This window comes from Agelaius tricolor, unplaced genomic scaffold (assembly GCF_023055355.1).
Source record: "Agelaius tricolor isolate 1412-34295 unplaced genomic scaffold, bAgeTri1.0.p SCAF_9, whole genome shotgun sequence".
Classification (NCBI taxonomy): domain Eukaryota; kingdom Metazoa; phylum Chordata; class Aves; order Passeriformes; family Icteridae; genus Agelaius; species Agelaius tricolor.
Genome location: NW_027269269.1, coordinates 5,776,778 through 5,796,804, shown reverse-complemented (window position 1 = coordinate 5,796,804; position 20,027 = coordinate 5,776,778). Strand labels below are relative to the sequence as shown.

Here is a 20,027-nt window from a genome sequence, read left to right as displayed (position 1 = left end):
AGAAAGAAAACTTTAAGAACTTAATAAATACTTTATTTAGTTGCTTGAGTTGAATGTCACAGCAAAGGTTTACATTAGAATGTACAGAGGGTCTCTTTCAGGCTTATTTCCTGCATTAACCAATAATTTACAATGAGCAGCTGTCTGGTTGAAGTCAAACTAGATTATGTGATGTGCTCTTTTGGCTTTACAATATTAGATGTTCAGCTGGAACTGTATGTCTTTAGCTGTATACTGCCTAAAGATTATGCATATATAACCCCATGCTGTAATGACAGTGTTAGGAATAAGAAGCTTGACTAGGCCAATATTCAAGCAGCAATCAATTTATTATTTAATATGGTAAAATATGAGCAATACAGCGCTGGGTACAGTGGGGGAAGTTTTCCCTCCAACTGCACACTGATAATTGAGGGTTACAGGTATTTATAGGGGTACTCATCAGCTTTTTTCAACAGTTTCTATTTCCAAATTATTACATCACAATTCTATACACTATTGTAATTTTAATTTCTCAGGATGTATTTTCAAAGGAGTATCCCCAGATGGTGATGGTCCAGTTTCCGAAAGAAGAAAGACGAATCCCATCTGGTGGAGTCCAGCTCCCCAGATGTGGGTCCACCTTTTAATTGCAGAGACTATAAATCCAACAACAGTGATGTCCAGCTTCCCTTGGTCAAAACCATAAATCCTTGAGGTGATGGTCATCTTCCTTTCTCAAACTGTTTTTCTCTGCTTCCATAAGGCGTGAGATAAGCATATTTCCTATATATATATTCTAAAGCTATAGTTTCAAGGATACAAGTAATATTCTAAAATTATACTTCAAAAGGTTATTATTGCAGAGCTTTTTTATGGATTAAATGCAAGCAAAAAGCAACATCCTTAACACCTTAATTCCAATGCTCCTAAATCAACCAGGGTTAATTGCAAGCAAAAGATAGGTTCAAAGGCCTTTTTCCATGCTTTGTTTTCATCTGTTATTATTAGAATTCACAACTATCCCATTGTTGATGTCCACACATTTCGCATTTGCAAGTACACACTTCCCCTGTTTGTACCTGACACGAAACACAGCTTTGCATCTCACAACAGCATTGAAATAAACTGCATTATCCACAGCTACATTTTTTTGTAGTAAAAGAGTGAAACCAAATGAAAACCAAATGAAAATGAGATCAGTATGGTTTATGGATCACTTGGTTTATGGACAGACAGTTTGGAGGCTCTTGAAAATTGCAGCAGGACATTTCCACCAGAACCTACTATTCTCCTTAAAGAAAACACAGAAGTTCAAGTTATACAGTATATTATCTCCCTCTTCAATCTTATTCTGATGTAGCAAAATTATAAAGCATCAAGAATAATCTTTGCAGCCTCAAGTGTATCAGAGGTATCATTCCCTCCTCCTTTTCCCCATTCATTTTCATTCCCATTTGAAAGAACTATTTCAAAGTAATTGTTGTATTTCCTCCTTATTCACTCAGAACTCTTCAGTCAGGGTGTGGTAGAATGAAGGGTATCTACACAACCATCTGATCAAAGATCAGAGACAAGTTGTGCCTGCATGTGCAGTTTGTGATTGCTCAGGAAGTTTCAAAATTTCCTATGGCACATATTGGTACTTGAGCCATGTACCATGAATGTTCACCCCCTGCTAGACCCTCTGACAGCAGCACTGCTGCAAATGGACATTTGCTGATGCCTGTGTTTTAGAGGTTGGATCCTCTGTCATAAGAAACACAATGAGGAACTGGGAACTTCTCCATGGTCCTGCCTGGACAGCAGAGGTGGCCGGCTGAGACTCCTCAGCTGCCAGTTCCATTTCCTCGGGAGTTCCACATTATTATAAGCTGGTTCAGGGCAGTTCCAAGTAGCATCGACCACTTGCCCAGCCTGGAGCTGGAGCCCACTCCCTCATGGGCCGGGCCTCCCAAAGGAGCATTTGAGAAGTAGCAATGACCCTTTGGGTGACTCCAGCGCGTATCAGCGCCGAGTCCTCGCTGTGACAAGAAACCCCTCGTAGACCCAGCAGGGCAGAGGGTCAGCATATGTTAGGCTCCATGTCTCCGCTCTCCCGGGAAGGGGAGAGCCGGCGCAAGGATCTGAGGCGGGGGCGGTGAGGGACGGCACGAGGGCACCTGAGGGCACCGGGGGGTGGGGCCTCGCGCCGGCCCCGCCCCTCCGCGCGCTGCCGCGCACTTTGCGTAACCCCGCGGTCACGCCGGGGCGGGGGCGGGCCGCGTGCTGCGTAAACGGCTGCGAGAATCGCCGCCGCGCGCGCTACGGGCGTAAGCGGCGGGACTTTGCTCCCGCCCCGCCGCCGCCGAGCTCAGCGCTCCCGTCCCGCCGCCATGGCTGCCCCGGGGCCGGCGCGGCTCTTCCGGGCCGCCGCCGCTTCCTCCCGCCGCTGGCTCTTCTCCTCCACCTCGCCGGCAGCCGGGCCGAGGCCGGGCTGCAGCGGCGCTGCCGCAGCCGGGAGGGCAGCGCGGCCGTTCAGCCTGTCTGCTCGGGCGGTGCTCAGGTAAGGGGGTCACGGCCGTGAGATCCGGGCGGGCTCCCCGGCGCGGCTGCCCGGAGGAGCCCGGCCGGGTCTCGGAGCTGCGCGCAGCCGGGGCCAGCGGCTGCCTGTGGCACGGGCCGGCGCGGGATGACCTTCCCGCCGTGCCCCGGCCCCTCCGCCCCTCTCCGGGTGCTTGGCGGTGGCACCGAAGCGCTCTCGGGGCCCCTCCACCGAGCTGTGCCCCGCAGGGCTGTGCCCGCGCTGCGGGTTGGCTCCGGCGAGGCCCCGCACCGGCCCCGGCGCGGGTGAGGCTCGGGGTCGGTGTGACCTGGAACCACGCTGACATGGCTTGTAACGTTATGGAACACTAAACCAGCCTGTCTGGTGCTTACATTGCTTTTCTGAGAGGTTATGACCTTACTGAAGTTGCACTCGTTTTTCTTTTTTTCTGTTGTTTGGTTTTGTTATGGTTTTTTTTGTTTTTTTTTTCTTGTGAAAGTCTGGCTGGGCTTGTGGTAGAAGTGCAGCACATATCTGAGCTGTCCTAATACTTGGAGTGTCTTCTGCCTTTGGTATAGTTTTTCTGTGCTGAAGAGCACTTTTGCATCTTTCTTCGTGGAAGGATGGTATGTGACACTTAGTGCCATGATTTAGGTGACATGGTCATATCTGGTGATAGCTTGGACTTGATGATCTCAGAGGTCTTTTCCAACCTAATTGATTCTGTGGTCCGATCTAAAGGTGCAGAGCTTCTCCTCTCCCCACCGGTATGTATGAGTAGGTATTTCAGAATGCATTACATCTGTGGGCATGTAATATTACACAGTCCACAGCTGTAGTTTTGATGCTTATTACAGGTAGTCACAGATTGTTTATGCACTGCCTTCTGGCTTGTTGTTTGTATATTCAAAGATCAGTCAGGTCTACAGCTAACTTTCAGTATTTAAAAAGCAGAAGTTTTAAAACCTGATGTACTTGGTTGCCAGAGAAGTTTCCTAGACTTGGAACAGGACTCACAATCAGCAGCCCAGCATCAGGGGTGTAGCCTGGCCTGTTTCCAGAAGATTGAGATTAAGTGCCCTCGACATCAAAGCTGTCTCAAGAGTTTGCTTTTGAACTCTTTTGCAGGCGATCTTTGTTGCAGCAGATATTTTAATGTGGAGAGAGAGAGACTTAACTTTTCTAGCCTAGGACTACCATATGAGATGAATAAGTCACTAGTCAGATCTCCTCTCTGAGGGATCCTACTGGTGATCAGTTGATTTTGAGGTCCCTAATTTGCAGTTTTTAATTACAAAAATTAAAGATGTGACATGTTGACAAGTTTTTTTAAAAGGTATTAAAATAATTGAAAAAATAAGCCTATAAAGGGAAGGAATTTCCTTACATAATAGTAATGTAAGACCTGTAATCCCCTCATGTCTTTCACAAACAGGCTGAATACAGAATGGCATTTATTTACATTCATTTTGCAAGCACACCAGCAAAAAAAGCTTATGCAAACAAGTGTTTCCAATGTTGTTTATATACTCAGTGTCTTAACCTGGCTGAGTGAGTTGGGAGAAAAGGAAAGTTCTTGTATATTATTGTTTCCTCCATTTATGCATGAGTTACTTTCTCTGGGCACCGTATTTGAGACCCAGTTCCTGACTTTTTTATAATCCACCAGTGTTATTTCAGTAAAAAACATACATCATTGTTTGGATGTGTGAAATTAGCTATATTTTTGTCTAGAGGATGAAGACATCACTATACAAAACATTACCTGGGGTGGTTCCTGTGAGCAGAGGTTTCCATGGGTTTCAGTGGAGCATCAGGCATTATGTTTTCATTTACATTTCCTCCTTTCTCTTGCTCCTTTTTTGTCCTTATCCTTCCTTTTCATGGTGAACAGTAGTTATTTCAGAATTCTTTTTATACCAGTCCAGTTATCTGTGCATTGTTTTTGGTCCACAGCATAATAATTGCATGCTTTAAAGATTAGTTCAGATTTACAACTTCTGTTGATTGAGGCCTGTATAATAGTTTAATTAATGGAACTCCTCAGGCAATTAGGGCTGTTGGATTTGCTGTTTATTAAAAGATCTAAGAATAACAGAGCTGGTTTTACCATGTGCAATACCAGATTAAAGTTATGTTTTGTTTGGAGGAATGTAAGAAGTGATTCATGACTTGGAATTAATAGCTGAAGATTCAAAAGGCTAATTCTTTTAAGGGGTAAGAAGTAGTTCTTGAGACTTTTGCAGTATTTACTATTATTTGCACGAGAGGAACAACAAACAGCATTTACAGCTCTCTGGTGCTCCTCTGTGCCTTTGTAGTATGCCTGATTTAGGGTATCCTTGTCAAGCTGGATAGAAAATGTTGATAGGACTGTGGCAAACATGTGAAGAAATTAATTGTATTTTACATCTGGTGAAAAGCGTTTATCTGAGCATGGATTGGGATATTTATGCTTCATGTGGATAACGCAAAATAAATTGTGTTTTTCCTGATAATCCTGAGGCTGTTCATACTTGCATTGACCTGGCTCATGTTTCGTGTTGATTGCCTGTGACTGGTTCCCAGCATGTGGGTATTTGAATAGTTGTTTATCTTGATGCAAACTATGTCTGAGTGGACAACCCCATGTTACTTGAAATTTGTAAGCCTAAATATTGTTTCATGTGGGTGAGATTTTTATATTTTTAATGGTATCCCCCAGTCATTGAGAAGATTGGCTCAGTGTATGTTTTGATTGTCCGACTAGCCTGATTATTGCATACGCGCACTTCTGAAAGTATTTTCACCAAGTAAAGCACCAGAGATGTTTTGAATATTTTGGCTAAGTGAAGAGCGATAGAAGGTGGCTGTAGCAAAAAACCAGATCTACTGAAAGACTTAAGAAGTCTATATCAAACTTTACACAAATAAATAAGTTTTAGTTTCAGTTATAAATCAGGGTGGATTAGGTCCTGTCAAAAGTTTAAGGTCTGTGTCAGTTTTTACCAAAAATCAGTGACCTGGTGGTGGTACTTCTATCTGTCCCCTTGCTGCATGCCACACCACGAGGCACGCACAGCCACAGTGCAGGTCCCAGCTGGCTGAAGCAGATACCAGATTGCCCCTATTGACAAGGGGATCCCACTGCTGCTTCTTTTTTTGCTGTGGGCAGTGGCACTTTTGTCAGTTTTGTTTTCTGGTCCAGTTGAGTCTTTGTTTTTGTGGTTGATTTTCATCTACATGAGCAAAAGGAGTTGACTTGTAATACTGGTGTAAGGATAATGGCAGGGTGATTTGGAGTGGGGATCACCCAAACCCACATTTTTATACTGTAAAGAGATTGGTTAATCTGATCATGAAACCCTGATTGTGCCATTGCAGCATAAAGTTGCAGTAACACAGCCATTGTAAACTGGTGTAAATTTCATCCAAGGGTCAGATCTGACTCTGCTGGTTCTGACATCTGTGGGGTTATTGACCTTGGCTTTCAGCCAGTGCATTCCCAAACGGAGGTTACTGCAGGACAATGTGAGCGCTGGAGAGATGAGGAACAAAGGAGCGGGGCGGGACTGTTCCTCTTCTGGCGCCCTGATGTTTTATCAGATTCAAGTGAAGACAGTTTCAAGTGTGTTTTGAAAACTGGGAGGGAGTTCACTTGTCATTTACAGAAGTTGCAGGGATCTAATGGATGCCCAGACATCTCACTGTTTGGTCCATGGTACTTGTGAGTGCCTAATCCTAGAATAAAGCATATGTTTAGGATATTGGAATCAATATTTAGTACTTGCCATGTCTATACCTTGGCAGAGCATACCCAGAAATGCAAGTACATATTGCATTGTGTCTCCTGTCAGCGTTGTTGTCACGTTGACAGAAATATTTCAGCAAAGGAGAGTGTACTTTGAGGTCTGGAAGGGCTTTTTGAGGCAGTTTAGAATTACACTGTCAGATGTTAGCTTAGGCTCTCAGAATGTGGATCTGTACCTTTCCAGATGCAGTTTAAACCCATCTGTGCTAAACTCCCAGAGGAGGCGGTGAATTTTGTACTAGTTTGTCTAAGTGGGTGCTTGTCTCCTTGGTTCTGCTGTGGGAGGTGTTAACATAGCTGAGGAACAAAATGAAAAGCAGCGTGCTTTCTTAAACCCCCACAGAATGGTTTGCTGGTGATCCTTGGACATCACAGGTGACTGTGCAACATAAATCATATTTTGTAAAGATGTGTCTTTAAAATTTCTGAGTTTTTTTAATAGTACATGCTTCAATTGCATTCTGCAGGTCAGAAGGTCAACCTTTCATTATCAGTTATAGTTTTAGAATGAATTTATAGTTAATAGGAGCTTGTGGCTGCCTTCTGGAGGGTGCACTGAGGGATGATAGGAGAAGAATTGTGTGACTGTGTTTGCAGGGGTCCAAGGATGAGGGAAGAGATGAGGATCTGACTCTGTGTTTCAGAAGGCTTGATTTATTATTTTATGATATATATTATATTAAAACTATACTAAAAGAATAGAAGAAAGGATTTCATCAGAAGGCTAGCTAAGAATAGAAAAAAAAAGGAACGAGTAAAAAAGGATAGTAACAAAGCTGACTGTGATTGGCCATTAATTAGAAACAATGGCATGAGACCAATCACAGATGCACCTGTTGCATTCCACAGCAGCAGATAACCATTGTTTACATTTTGTTCCTGAGGCCTCTCAGCTTCTCAGGAGAAAAAATCCTAAGGAAAGGATTTTTCATAAAAGATGTCTGTGACAGAATTGAACGTGACATCATAATAAATAATCACAGAGCACACTGGTGCCAGTGGAACTTAAGAGTTGTGGGAAGTGCATGAAGTCTATAGCAACAAACATTTGTTGTTGTTTCATAACAAGCCAGGACTCAGATTGCTAAAAACACCTTATTTTACAGCCAGTTACAAAAGAAATTCGTTCACTGATTTTTTTAGCATGGCCATTTTCAAAATTTTTCTTTAATATTCAGATATACAGGCTAGAGTTTTCCAGGGGGTGACTTGATTTTTGTCTTGTCTTATGTCATAAATCACTCAAGTCCCACAGTTAAGAAGACTATGGGTAATATGAAATGTGTGGTTCTTAAACAGGGATTTCACATGGAAACATAAATTTTTGAATTGGCTTTTTAGTTGTTCTATTCTTATCAGTCATCTCTTGGTAGATTTCTTCACTGTCTATCCAACAAGTTTTTGTTTTGCTTACTTACTGTAGGAAAGAAAATAATCTATTTAAAATTGAACATACTGTTTGTTATTAGTATATTTAAAGCTTTCCTATAATTTGTGTATGAAATAAAATAATATGGAATGCAAAAAAAAAATTTTTTTTTCATGTTAAATGCTCTAATCTTAAGACATTTTTGAGCAGACTGAATTTTGTATTAAATAAACAATTGTCTGGAAAGAAAAGGCAGAAAAATGCAAAACCTTCTTTCCTTGAAACCAGCATAAAAACTTTGTACTTCACTAGAATTAATATTTACAAGATGAACTCCTCAGAGAATCTGTGCCTAAAAACAGCAGAATGTTATTGGACTATTGCCATTTGTGGGAAGAAAGAAGAATTAAATTTTGGAATTAATAAAGCAAACTATCTAAAACTCTAAGCAGAAATGGCAAAATTTAGAATTTATTTTAAATTATAATTATGAGAACAACAGAAAATTCATAAATCCAAAGCAAGAGTTTACAGAAAGGTGGTGAGAGAAACATTTAAAAGAAGCTCATTTATTTGTTAAAAATACAAATATTGTGCCTAAAATAAACTGTCTGTCTTTGGTGAAAGGCAAAACATCTGGATCCCATATGTCTTGTAGTGACAAAACAAACACCAAGGTTGTTTTTTTTTTATTTTTCATGGTCTTTGTTCAATGTACAACAGTAAAAGCCTGTACATGTTAAAGCTTTTAAAAGCCAATAACTTAGATTTCTCTTTTCTTGGAGTTGATAGTAGTAGTATCAACTATTATTTTAGAAGTAGTCAATCAATTCCAAAGTGCTAAAGATTCTAGCATTCTTTAATTGTATTATATAATTTTATTTTTCAGCTCAGAAGATAAAATAACTGTTCACTTCATAAACCGTGATGGTGACAAACTGACAGCCAAGGGAAAACCTGGGGATTCACTGCTGGATGTTGTTGTTGACAATAATCTAGACATAGATGGTTTTGGTAAGTAGATTCACTGAGTATTTTATTCAGTGTCTAGAAATTGTTTCTCTTTTTTGCAATCTAAATTATACTGTAAATATTTATGCATAGACCCTCAACATCATTGAGTCCCACTGTAAATGAATATTTTATATATAAAACCTAGCTGTACTTCACTTGGGTTTTCTCCCCTTTTTTTCCTCCTGCAGGTGCATAGAATATTTTGGTTCAAGTTTTAAAAAATATTTGGGGTGATCTGGGCTTGAGTACTAAAGAGGGGAATATGCCCAGAGTGCCGTCAAAGTGGAGTCTGAAACTTGCCACTTGCAGACCTCTCCTGAGCTCAAAGGTTCTGTTCTGCAGGCAGCACAGAGCTGGTGTATTTCTAACAGTGTCTGGTTACTTCTGTAGTGCCAGACTGTCTCAATTTATTATCAGGCTTTCTGTAGCACCTCCATATCTGTAGCAGAGGAGTGCAAAGTGAAAGAAACAGCCAAATCCGTGTGAGTTAGCAGGGAAGAGCAAGGAGTTTAATTCTTATTAAAGAACTGGGGTAAAGGAGACCTTGTGGAATTCTAACTTGGTACAAGTTCTGTTTAAAATCAAAACAGGAGGAAGTTACAGCTTCTCTCTATTTCTGCAGAATTTTGCACTTTCCATAGTTAGACTCATAGGATGGTTTGGGCTTGAAGGGACCTTGAAGATTGTTCAGTTCCAAACCCCCCTGCCATGTTCATCTTCCACCTGCCCTTGTTGCTCAAACCACAAGACCACATTGCTCAAAGGTATTAGGTAATTGCAATTAAATACCTTGGGAAGGTATTTATATGAACATGAGCTGAAAAATGAACAGACCTAAAGCAGAAAGTGGTAGTACAATTTTCAGAACTGAATGCATAATGTGGAGCAATTGGTAGGAAAAAAAAAGGCAGCAGAGTACTGTAGCACAGTTTGAAATTTGATGTGTGTTTTCGTTAAGTGCAGATAAATTTTACTGCTAGTGATAAAATCTTTGGTAAGATTTAAAATTTTATACGTAATATCTGAGATATCTTTTATGTCTGGAGTTGCATATATCTGGGGAAGAAAAACTGTCTCAAAAATTTGTAATGCAACTGGCTTTATGTATCAATTATTACTCATTTAGGTTTATTGCATTCTACAGCAAGTGTTCTCTTGTCAATATCAGCTGTGTTAGAGCATTGTGGTAAAGTGGCAAAAAGCAATGCTGTCAATAAAAGGAAGTCAAACTGAAAATTTAGAATACTGTTACAGTCTTTAATTATAATATGAGCTATTCCCATTTCAATAACTGCTTGCTAATGAAACATTGTACTAGGGCAGAGAAATAATGTAACAAAAATGTAGGTTCTGTGTTTAAGAACAAAGTAATAAAGGAAAAGTAAAATGTAATCCTGCTTATTTGCTTCTGTCACTAGGGGGCATCCCATGTGCATTAACAATAATAGATATATCTTTTTATAAAGGCTTACAGATTTTTTGAAAGATTCAGCTGTACTCAATTTGTTATTGCCAGTTTTATGGCTTTATGTTTGTGGAAAGACCTTCCACTGTTCAAAGAGACTGGTCAGCGTTCTTTCCTTCCCCCCTCACCCCTTCCCTTACTTCCCCAACATAAATGATCCTTAAGCTGCTGATAGGACAAATTTTATGTTTGGCATTTTAATTAAGCTCCGCTTTTTCATGTGTATTTGAAGACATGATATAATTTAAAAATCAAATGTTGTATTACAGTGTCATGCTCACCTTGAATACATACTTTTGGTTCTGTAGCAGCATGGTGCTTTCTGTGTGGTTCTCAAGGTCTAATGATGAGTTCCACTATTTCTTTTCATAGCAATGGTTATACATACAGCCTTGCTTCTCTTATTTCCATGATTACAAAGGTGATGTGGTCACAGTAGATTTTGTCCTGCTCTCCCTAGAAATAAGTAAACAAGTGAAGATTGGCTAATGTGTTATCTGATTCTCTTCTATCAATTCAAATCAGAGCCTGAGGTTTGTAATCTCCACAGTATTTAGCTGTCCCACTCTTCTTGATTTGCATATTTCTTTTTCAACTTGGTGCTAGCCCAAGACACAGACCAATACAGTGACAGAGACAAATTTGTTGCAGTTCAAACTTGTACTGTGCTGTGGTGTCCTAATTGCTGTAGCAGGTAGGTGGAGTTGGTGCTTGTGCTGCTCTGCCCAGCAACTTGTTAGGTCCTTGACTCCTACTGGAGCACTTCATAATCCATGTAGGCCATCTCTCTCTAGCCTGACTGCCTTTGTTGTTGTCATTTAGTGTTGTGGTGAGTGAGAAGAAATAAGTATAAAATCCCTCCTCCCTGTACTTCTAAAGAATTGTTTTTGTGTAGCAGGTGTCTGCTGTTGAACTTCTAGAGAAAACCTTGGGAAAGAGAGAGATAAGAAGGATCAGTATTGGAAATAAATGAAGTAGTGTTGATTGACAGCATTGTCTGCTTTTGCATTCTCATAGTAGAAAGCTATTCTTTCTTTAAATAATGGAAAGGAAATTAGTTAAGTATTTTAACTGATTACATAGCATTTTTTAACTGATTACTTAGCATTTAAGTAAATCTTAGTGCTATAGTAACTGTAGAAATGCTATTAATAGTTGAATGCAGAGTAGGTATATGAATGTGGGAATATACAGAACATTAATTTTGCTAATCAACTGAGACTTCTTGTATGAAAGAAACACATGTAGTATTTCTTCTGAAATTCAGCTGCAATTTGAAACTGGGTTTTCTATTATCTTGATTTATTTTTCTTTAGGTGCTTGTGAAGGAACGCTAGCCTGTTCAACTTGTCATTTAATATTTGAAGACCACATATTTGAGAAACTAGATGCAATTACTGATGAAGAGATGGACATGCTGGACCTGGCTTATGGCCTCACAGAAACGTAAGGCACCATAACACTTCCCTACATTACTTCTTCAAAGAATGGGAAGAAAGGTTTGCAGATGGGGCAATCCAATATTCTTGGAGCACCTTAATCAGCTTTTAATGAATAGATGGATTTTGTTACACAAATGGGACTGCCAAGTTTAAACGTTGTTTGTCTGAATTAGTATTAAGAAGATGTCAGTATTGTTCCTGTGACTGAAAAGGTCTTCAGAGGGGTCTGGTGCAGAAATGTTAGTGCTAAAGTATGATGGGAAACCCAGTTCCTTCCTTGAAAGCTTTGCCACTGCTGTCCTGTGTGTGGATTTTCTTACTCTTGTTTCTCCGCCCTTCTATTTCCTCTCCCTTGTTAGTCTGTAGCTAGTTAATATATTTTATTAATGTGTTTATGTCAGTGTTTTAGGTTTTGGTCAGATCTTCTTTTCAGAGTCACAGAACGTAGAGGTTGGAGGAGACCTCTTGAGGTCAACTGGTCCAACCCACTGCTCAAGCAGGACCACCTAGATCCGATGCCCAGCACCATGTCCAGACAACTTTTGAATATATCCAAGGATGGAGACCCCACCTTGTCCAACCTCTGTGGTATTTATGTACCAAGGTTTGCTAAGATCCTTCCTCCAAGCCTTCTCTAGGACAAACAGTGTAGAGATGTGTCAGTGTCCATACTTGTTATGCTTTGACTCCTATCATAGTGATCCTTGTGCACACAAACCACATTCCCTTTTGGGAGAAACTGATCCTGAAGTGTGCTCTGACTGCTCAGAGGCATTAGGATTAGACTAGTGGTGCTCCAAAGTAAGCCTCTGTTCTGCATCACCCCCACCATCACACATCTTGTAGTTAGGGTGTTAATCCTCATCACAGACCCATTCCTGGTGGGCTGTTGTACTTGCTGGTGCACAAGTACATGGTACTGCGGTAAAGTACATGCTCACGCTGTTTGTGTGAGCATGTTCTTTACCACAGAACAGGCTCACACAAACAGTAGGCAGCTGTGCCTTTTGAGGTTTCATAAGCCCATTCCTTCGTGTTTCAACAGAACTACTTGTTGAAGTTTTTGAGAATCTTTCCAATGATGTCAGAGGCTTTATACCTGGTCTGTATAGCATAGAGTTTGTCTCTGCAAAGAAGTACTCTGAATTAACTTGTCTATCTCCTTATATCAGTAAAAGGAATCCTCAACTCATCATTTCTACATGACACTTTCTCACTTAAGCCAAATTTTAGCATTTATGTGAGGTTGGAAGGGCAAAGAAGTCAAGCTATGAGAAACTTGTAGCTTCTTTTGTTTTATCATTTTTCCTGTCTCACAAAAACCCATTTTCAGTTTTGAAAAAAAATCCATAAGCCTATTAAGCCTGCCACCTACCATAATAAAAAGAGTAATTTTTAGGGTCAGGGCCAAAATAATTCCTGAATAGCTCTGGAGGCATATGATCTAATAAAAACCTTTTTTCTTTGGCTACCTTTTTCGTAAAGGTTTAAAGCAAGGAGATTTTCCTGAGGAATTGGAAAACAGTAGCAAACCAGAGCTCTTTAAGTGTTTCTATTTTCTCCCCTAAGTTCTTCATATGAAATGAAGCTTTACACCTCTGAAGGTTTTTGGCACTTCTATTAGGTTTTCCTAGCATCACATGTTCTTTCTATGGCCAGGGACCTTCCATTTATATGGGAAGATGACTCCTCTGAAAGGTGGAGCTCTAAGTGGTTGGTATTTGCTGCAGGTTACCTGGACTCCTGTGCTGATGTAAATTTGTGTAATGGAGATGTACTTCTATGTTCTGTCACAGGTATAAGCATAGAAGCTTATTCTTGTCAGTGACTCTGTATTTGAGAATGTTTCAGCCAGCAACTGCCGTGAAAGTTCATGTTTTTTAAAATGAAGGATTAATTGGTTAAAATGAAATTCTTTTGATCAACTGTGGAACAGTAGAAAGTAGTAAGATAGGGGAGTGCAAACCCTGGAAAGTTAAAATACTAAAGCAAAAAATAAGATGAGAAACAGCTTGCAAAAAGTAGGTAAATACTTTTGTTTCTAACCTATCAGCAACAGGGAACTTCGTCTACGTGCTGAGCCAATGGGTGATGTAGAAGGTGAACATAAAATAGAAAGAGATAACATAATGCAAAAGAAACTTGACTTTTATCTCTAGAGGTTTTATGGGCTGTCCATGTACTGGAAGGTTTCTTTGCAAAGGGTGTCCTGGTATATTCTCTGATCTTCTTTCAAACTAATGTGTCCATAGATATAGTATTACTCATAATAATTAAAAAAATAAAAATTGCTTATTCATATAAGTCACTGAGATGAAGAAAGATCTTGCAGTTCATGCAGTTTACTTAGGTCTAGAGATTGTTTACTAAATTTTGAGGTGCAACAGCATAAGAACAAAGGCCCTGTAAAGGCTAAGTAATTGGTTAAATTCCCCCCCCCCCCGCCCCCAGTCTTTTATTAAGAAGTATTAAGATGCCTGGTAGAAGTATGTGATCAACAGCATGATGTAAAAGTCATTGGTGCTAGGTTTTAATTAGTGTGAGCATCCTTGTGAAAGACCTAGGAAAACACAGTGCAGAGTAAGGGTTGTTTACTTTGCTGTGGTAATGTCACCGGCCTGTGAAAACAAGCAAGAGGATTTTATGCTCTTGAGCAATAGGAAATGACATTTGGAGTTAAAAGGCAAGTGCAGATAAATGCATATGGAGAGGTGGATAAAAGACTGGGAACTCTACATTCTTGAGACAGGCTGTCAGCTAGTTAATGTCTTGCCAGGGACTGGTCCTACGGAACATTGCCCATCCTTGCTGATGTCTTTAGTATTCTATACTTAAATACTGACACATGGACATTGAATTAAAGTTATCCCAGCAATAAAAGTAGCTTGTGATGTCTGCAGAATTTTGTTGTAGTATTAAATCTTCTGGTTTTAATTGCCTGTGTGCAACATCTGGTTTTCTTGTGCTGAATGATAGGTATAGAAATGAAGGACGACATCTCCTCTGGTGCCCTGAGTGTTTTATCCTTCTTCCTATATTTCTTGTCTTTTCACTCTTACTTTTCTGGCTTACACCCAGTCTTGAGTTTTTTAGTTTAAGAACATTGAATTCTGGATGGAGGGGCTAGGCTTTGTTTTTTCTGAGGCTTTCATTCAGAATCATTGCCTTTATCTCTTCAGAGGTACCAGATGTCCCTTGGGAGATCAAGCATCACTCCCTGCACTGGACTGACCTCTTAGTGACCCACTGAAAAGGGAAGGGTCACCCATATCCTGCATTGTCCAGTGAGCAGGAAGTATTCAGTTGTGGGACTTTCCAGTGTGCTGAGCTCTCTTCTGGCCATAAATCCTGGCTATTGCCACACAGATCCTTGTGCTGATGCACGTGGTTCACTCTGTGCTGGACTAAGGCCCTGCGCAAGAGTGGCTGTTCCTAGTTCATGGTCTGTTTGGGGTGGCTGAGTGTTGGAGATGTAAGGGGGTAAATGCTGTTAGATTGCTGGGCTAGAACTAACACTAATGTCCTGTTTCCCCACAGATCACGTTTAGGCTGCCAAATCTGCTTGAAGAAATCAATGAATGATATGACTGTTCGAGTACCAGAAGCTGTGGCTGATGCTAGACAATCAGTAGATATGAGTAAAAACTCCTAAAAGAAAATATCCTAGGGGTTTTAAAGAAGCTTAATTATTTTTATAACTTATTTTTAAATGTGTAATTAAATATGGAAACTTACATAATTGTGAGTTATTTTATATGACTATCAATATTAGATTAATGCTATTTTAATTTTCTTTATAGAACCTCTTATATTTTTACGCTTAAAATGCAATAATACTTCTTATAAGTAATCATTGGATTATAAACATTAGCAAGTGTATTACAGATTTCATACAACATTATTCTGCCAAAACATTTAATGACATTTAAAAACTGAATCACTTGTACAGGACTCTCCTAAAACAAACTCTGAGCATTTTTAGGTGTCAGACCTGAATGTGTAAGAGAAAAGAACTTGTAGGACTGCATGGGGTCTTTTTGAAGTGTTGCCATTAAAGATGTTGTGCTCAGAACTAGTTAAAATTCTCAGTAAATATGATACTTCCTCAGCAAATAGTAAATTATCAGGATAGGAATTTTCCAGACTTTGGAGTCTTAATGAGATATGGCAAATGTTGTCTTGTGAAAATACTGCTAAACCCATGAGTTCTAGGAGCTGTGTTACAGTTTAACCCAGTAGGCAGCTAAATGCCACACAGCCATTCAATTCCACCCCACCACTGCCCAGCCATCCCTCCCTTCCAAATGGGATGGAGGGGATAGACTTGGATGGAAACAGTAACATTGATATGTTGAGATAAAGACAGTTTAATAGGACAGAAACAGAAAGGAAAACAACAGTGATGATGACAAATAAAATACATAAAACTAGTGAGGCACAACACGATTGCCCACCACCTGATGACTGATGCCCAGCCAGTTTCTGGGCAGTGACCCCCAGCCAGCTTTTGCCCCATTTGATATTTTGAGCATGACACCCTAGAGTGTGGGACCTCCCACTGGTCACTTGGGGTCAGCAGTCCAGGCTTTGTGCACCCCCACGAGGTGAGGTGAGAATCTCAAAAGGCTTTGACTGAGTTGTTGCTAAGCTGTGTTTACATTAAAACACCAGTGGGTTATCACCATTATTCTGATTCTACATCCAAAGCAGCACTGTACCAGCTACTGGGATGAAAATGAGCTCTCTCCCAGGTGAAACCAGGACAGACTGATGCAGGATGTTGGCACCTGCAGCTTAACCCTGGCCCAAATAAGATGTCAGTAAATCTCAGTAATATTTACAATTTGACTACACCACAAATACTGTGGTAGACCAGGCTAAGAATGAATCCTTGGAGCTGTGTAATGGGAGAACATGCCCAGTGGAATTACAATTTACCCATCACAAACTCTTATTGTTCTCTGAATATAGCTGAGTTGGGATTGAACAGGGCAATGTTTGTCAATATCAGATTTGTTCTGAAATCTTTATTCCTTTTTAGTTTTGAGCTTGTGCAGGAGGCAGTCTGACGTTAGCTAGGGTGTTCAGCTTGAAGAAATTGCTTGATTCTGGGCCTTGCTCACAGGATCGTTTCAGTTATGGCTGATGTGAAATGACCAAGTTGATTTGTTTCATAAAAATGGCCTAGATTCCCCAGAACCTAGGTTACTTAGGAGGTGTTCCCTAGGTTATTTAGGAGGTGTTCCTTAGGTTATTTCCCTAGGTTTATTTGTTTCATAAAAATGGCCTAGGTTCCTCAGAACCTAGGGGAACCACCAGAAGGTGTAGGGAAACCCTCATGTTGAGATTTGTCTGCATTGATGATGAAGAACTTCCAGTTGAATATTGGTTGAGTCTTTCTAAAGTAGCCCAAATAAAATTAATGTTTCTAAGACTGCTATTATTGCCAACTTTGCATAAATACTGATGTGAACTGGTTATCACCAGGAGTTACTAACTTCTAATTTTTTGGGCATTTATATATATATATATATATAAACAACCATGTTTGTTTACATTTGGATGATATAGTACATTCATTAATGGTTTGAACTGGTAACAATGCCATCTGGGCATCTTTTCTTGTATTATTGTATGTATGGAGGAGAGAAAAAATATTTTTCCAGTGTCAAATATTGGGATTATTTTGAGATTTGTAAAGAGGAAAAAAAGTTCCTCTTCATTGTAAGAATGAATATTTTCTAGAACTGTATTGAAAATAGTTGTGAGTTAGATTCTTTTATTTCCTCTCTTAGTTGCCTTGTTTCCTTCTGTTACCTTTCAACTTTGTTCTAATGCAAGGTATACTAATTGTGGTCTGCTCGAAACTTAATCATGTAGGGGTTTCAGAATACAATTCTGATGTAATCTGATTCAAACGGAGACTTCAGAGTTAAAATTTCCAGGCTTTTATGAAGGACAGAGAGAGGAAGGTTAGGGAGAAGGGTGGGCGTAGGTTGAAGAAATGTTCCAAAGATGCTGCTGTCTTCTTTTTCTGCTGCTGTGACACTAACCATGACTGAGAGGTTGCCCTCACACAGTCAGACCTTAAGGTAAATCTCACCTTGTATTGCCTTTGTCCTGAGCTCATTTATATACAGTTATTACTATTAAATCTTGAGGTTTTGGGTTTTTTACATGAGACAGCTCATCAGCTTCCAAGAGGGGGAACTGGATCATGACCAGATGTGTTGTGCATTTGTATATCAGAAATATGAGGTTTCAGTATACCTGTAAAGTTTAGGGGTAGATGTTGATATTTATTGAGTTTTGGGCTTGTCTTGTGTTTTTGGTTTGGTTTTAAGTTTTTGATTTTTTTTTTCCATTGGATTATTTGGGGTTTTTTTCATACAGCACCAGGTACTTCTTGTGGGTATCTTGAAGTGCTTAACACTGTATTAACAAATGTGGAACAGCTCCCAAGTGAGTTTTCTTTCTAAGCCAAGGTGGTTTCATTGTGTGTTTCCTGTGACAGTTTCTCATTACAAAGACTTTGACTCTCCTACAGTGTGCCTGTGGAATAAACTCATCACAGCAAGGCAAAAAAAGGACACTTCGAAGTTCATTTTGAATTCTAGAGGTATCCCATACTGCATGCAAATGGAAATCTCAGAACACAAAGGAACTGATTGTAGTCCCCAAAATGCACAGCTCAGAGATACTAGTTTATTGTCAAAATTACTTGCAAATAAATCTTATTTTTAACCTCTTTCTGACACCTCTTGTTTTGTGGATTTTTCTTTCCTTCTTCTCTAAGCTATTGAATGTATTTCTGGGGGGAAAATGGAACTTACCCATTAATGGTGCACTTTAAAGTGTAAGTATGAAATTTTGTGTAGTGACACACAATTATAGCATCAAAATTAGTAGAATACATGTTTATTTCCCTGTTCAAATAAAGATTACAGGTAATTTGCTTTCTAAAACCATTTCCTTTGTTAAAAGATGGGGTCAGTGGGTTTCTTCTGTCTCTCCCCCCTCAAAAATGAGGAGCAAATCAAAACCGACTGTTTCCTTTGTGTTGTAAACTAAACTTTAGAAGCATACTCAAAGTCTAGGGCTGGCACAGATCTTTACTTCACAAGCTTTGAGGGAGTGGTGAGTTGCAGTGTTGTCTGTTGCTGGTGGGTAAGTAGGTCCTTTGGCTTGGGTTGTGTTTGTGAGAAAGTCAGGCCAAAACCATCCCTCTGCCTTTTCAGGAGTGTGGGGGAACTTGTCTGTGGCTCTAGACTGTCCCTTCCCTCTACTGCCCTAATCAGCAGTCTGGCCCAAGCCAGCAGAGTCTGTGACATTTTGTGGCATGTTTGTGTGGTGTCTGAAGGGGGAAGAAGGGTGTGCCTTGCATCATTCCCACACCACCACATCTTCATCTGTCAGAAGTTCCCATTTATCTGGACTGCAGGCTGTTGGGAGAGTGAAAAAGGCAAGTTCTGTAGGCAGTTTGTGACTTCTCAGACAAAAATTAAATCTTGAAAGTTCATTTTTTTGGCTATGGGGCTCTGGAGGATTTAAGACAGCTGTGTTCAAACCTAATTCACATCCCAGTTGGGGGCAAGTTGAAAAGGCCGTGTCCAAAAAAGCTGCAGGGAAGATGCAGCGCTTGCCCTTCTCACAGGTCCAGGCTAGAGTGTGGAGGAGATTTCCTACAGCCTATATTTTGCCCTTGCAATGAACAATATGGTATGCAAAGATAGGGCATACAAAAAAATCCTTATTTCATGGGAGAAAAAAGGAGAAATAAATCTTTAAAGGAGGAGAAGAGATGCTCAAGCCGAATCAGTGAGTTACCAAATAGTAGAAAACATTAGGAAGAGTGCAGCTGCTTGGGATGATTTCTCCTCAAGTGCCCTGAAAAGATGTGAGAGTGGGAATTTCCTGCATGGTGGCCGGGGCTGTGGCTCCCAGGGTGGCCATGCAGCCCCATGTCCTGCTCTGGGCTGCAGTGCCCTGGTGCTTTCTCTCCCTGTTGTGCTGCCTGGACAGTGACAAGAGGCACGGTCCATCCATAAGCAAACAGGCATTAAAAGTATAAACAATGGCATTAAAAGTAACCCTGAGATTTACTTTCTAATCCACTGGCCACCACTTGCTTTTTATGGAGTTAAGCAGAGGTTTTTGATGTGCAGTAGTCCACATTTCAAAATGTCTTCAAAAAGGCATTTGTAGCCGGCAGTGGTTTAGCATTTGCAGCTTCAACTCTTCATCAAAAAGCTGTTGGCTTATTGTGCTCGGCCAAGCGTCTCTGGGGCTGCCCTTCATAGTTCTGGAAGGTTCCTTTGAAGTTCATTCCCTCGACTCCAGCTTGGCCAGGAAAAGGCTATTCCGTGCATTTACACTGCCCCTGTGCTTCCATGTGCCCAGGTCCAGCCGGCATCCCGTTCCCTGCCCCTACCCCCTTCCATAGC

The 20,027-nt window shown here is 40.4% G+C and overlaps 1 protein-coding gene across 1 annotated transcript; it reads left to right on the top strand.

The window, feature by feature from the left end:
- The first annotated feature begins 2,220 nt into the window (after positions 1 to 2,220).
- FDX1 (ferredoxin 1) lies at positions 2,221 to 18,338 on the top strand. Its single transcript, XM_071434120.1, has 4 exons — positions 2,221 to 2,524; positions 8,552 to 8,676; positions 11,458 to 11,587; positions 15,121 to 18,338. Exons 1-4 carry the CDS (start codon positions 2,355 to 2,357, stop codon positions 15,233 to 15,235), a joined length of 540 nt encoding a protein of 179 aa, XP_071290221.1. The 5' UTR covers positions 2,221 to 2,354; the 3' UTR covers positions 15,236 to 18,338.
- Positions 18,339 to 20,027: the final 1,689 nt, after the last annotated feature.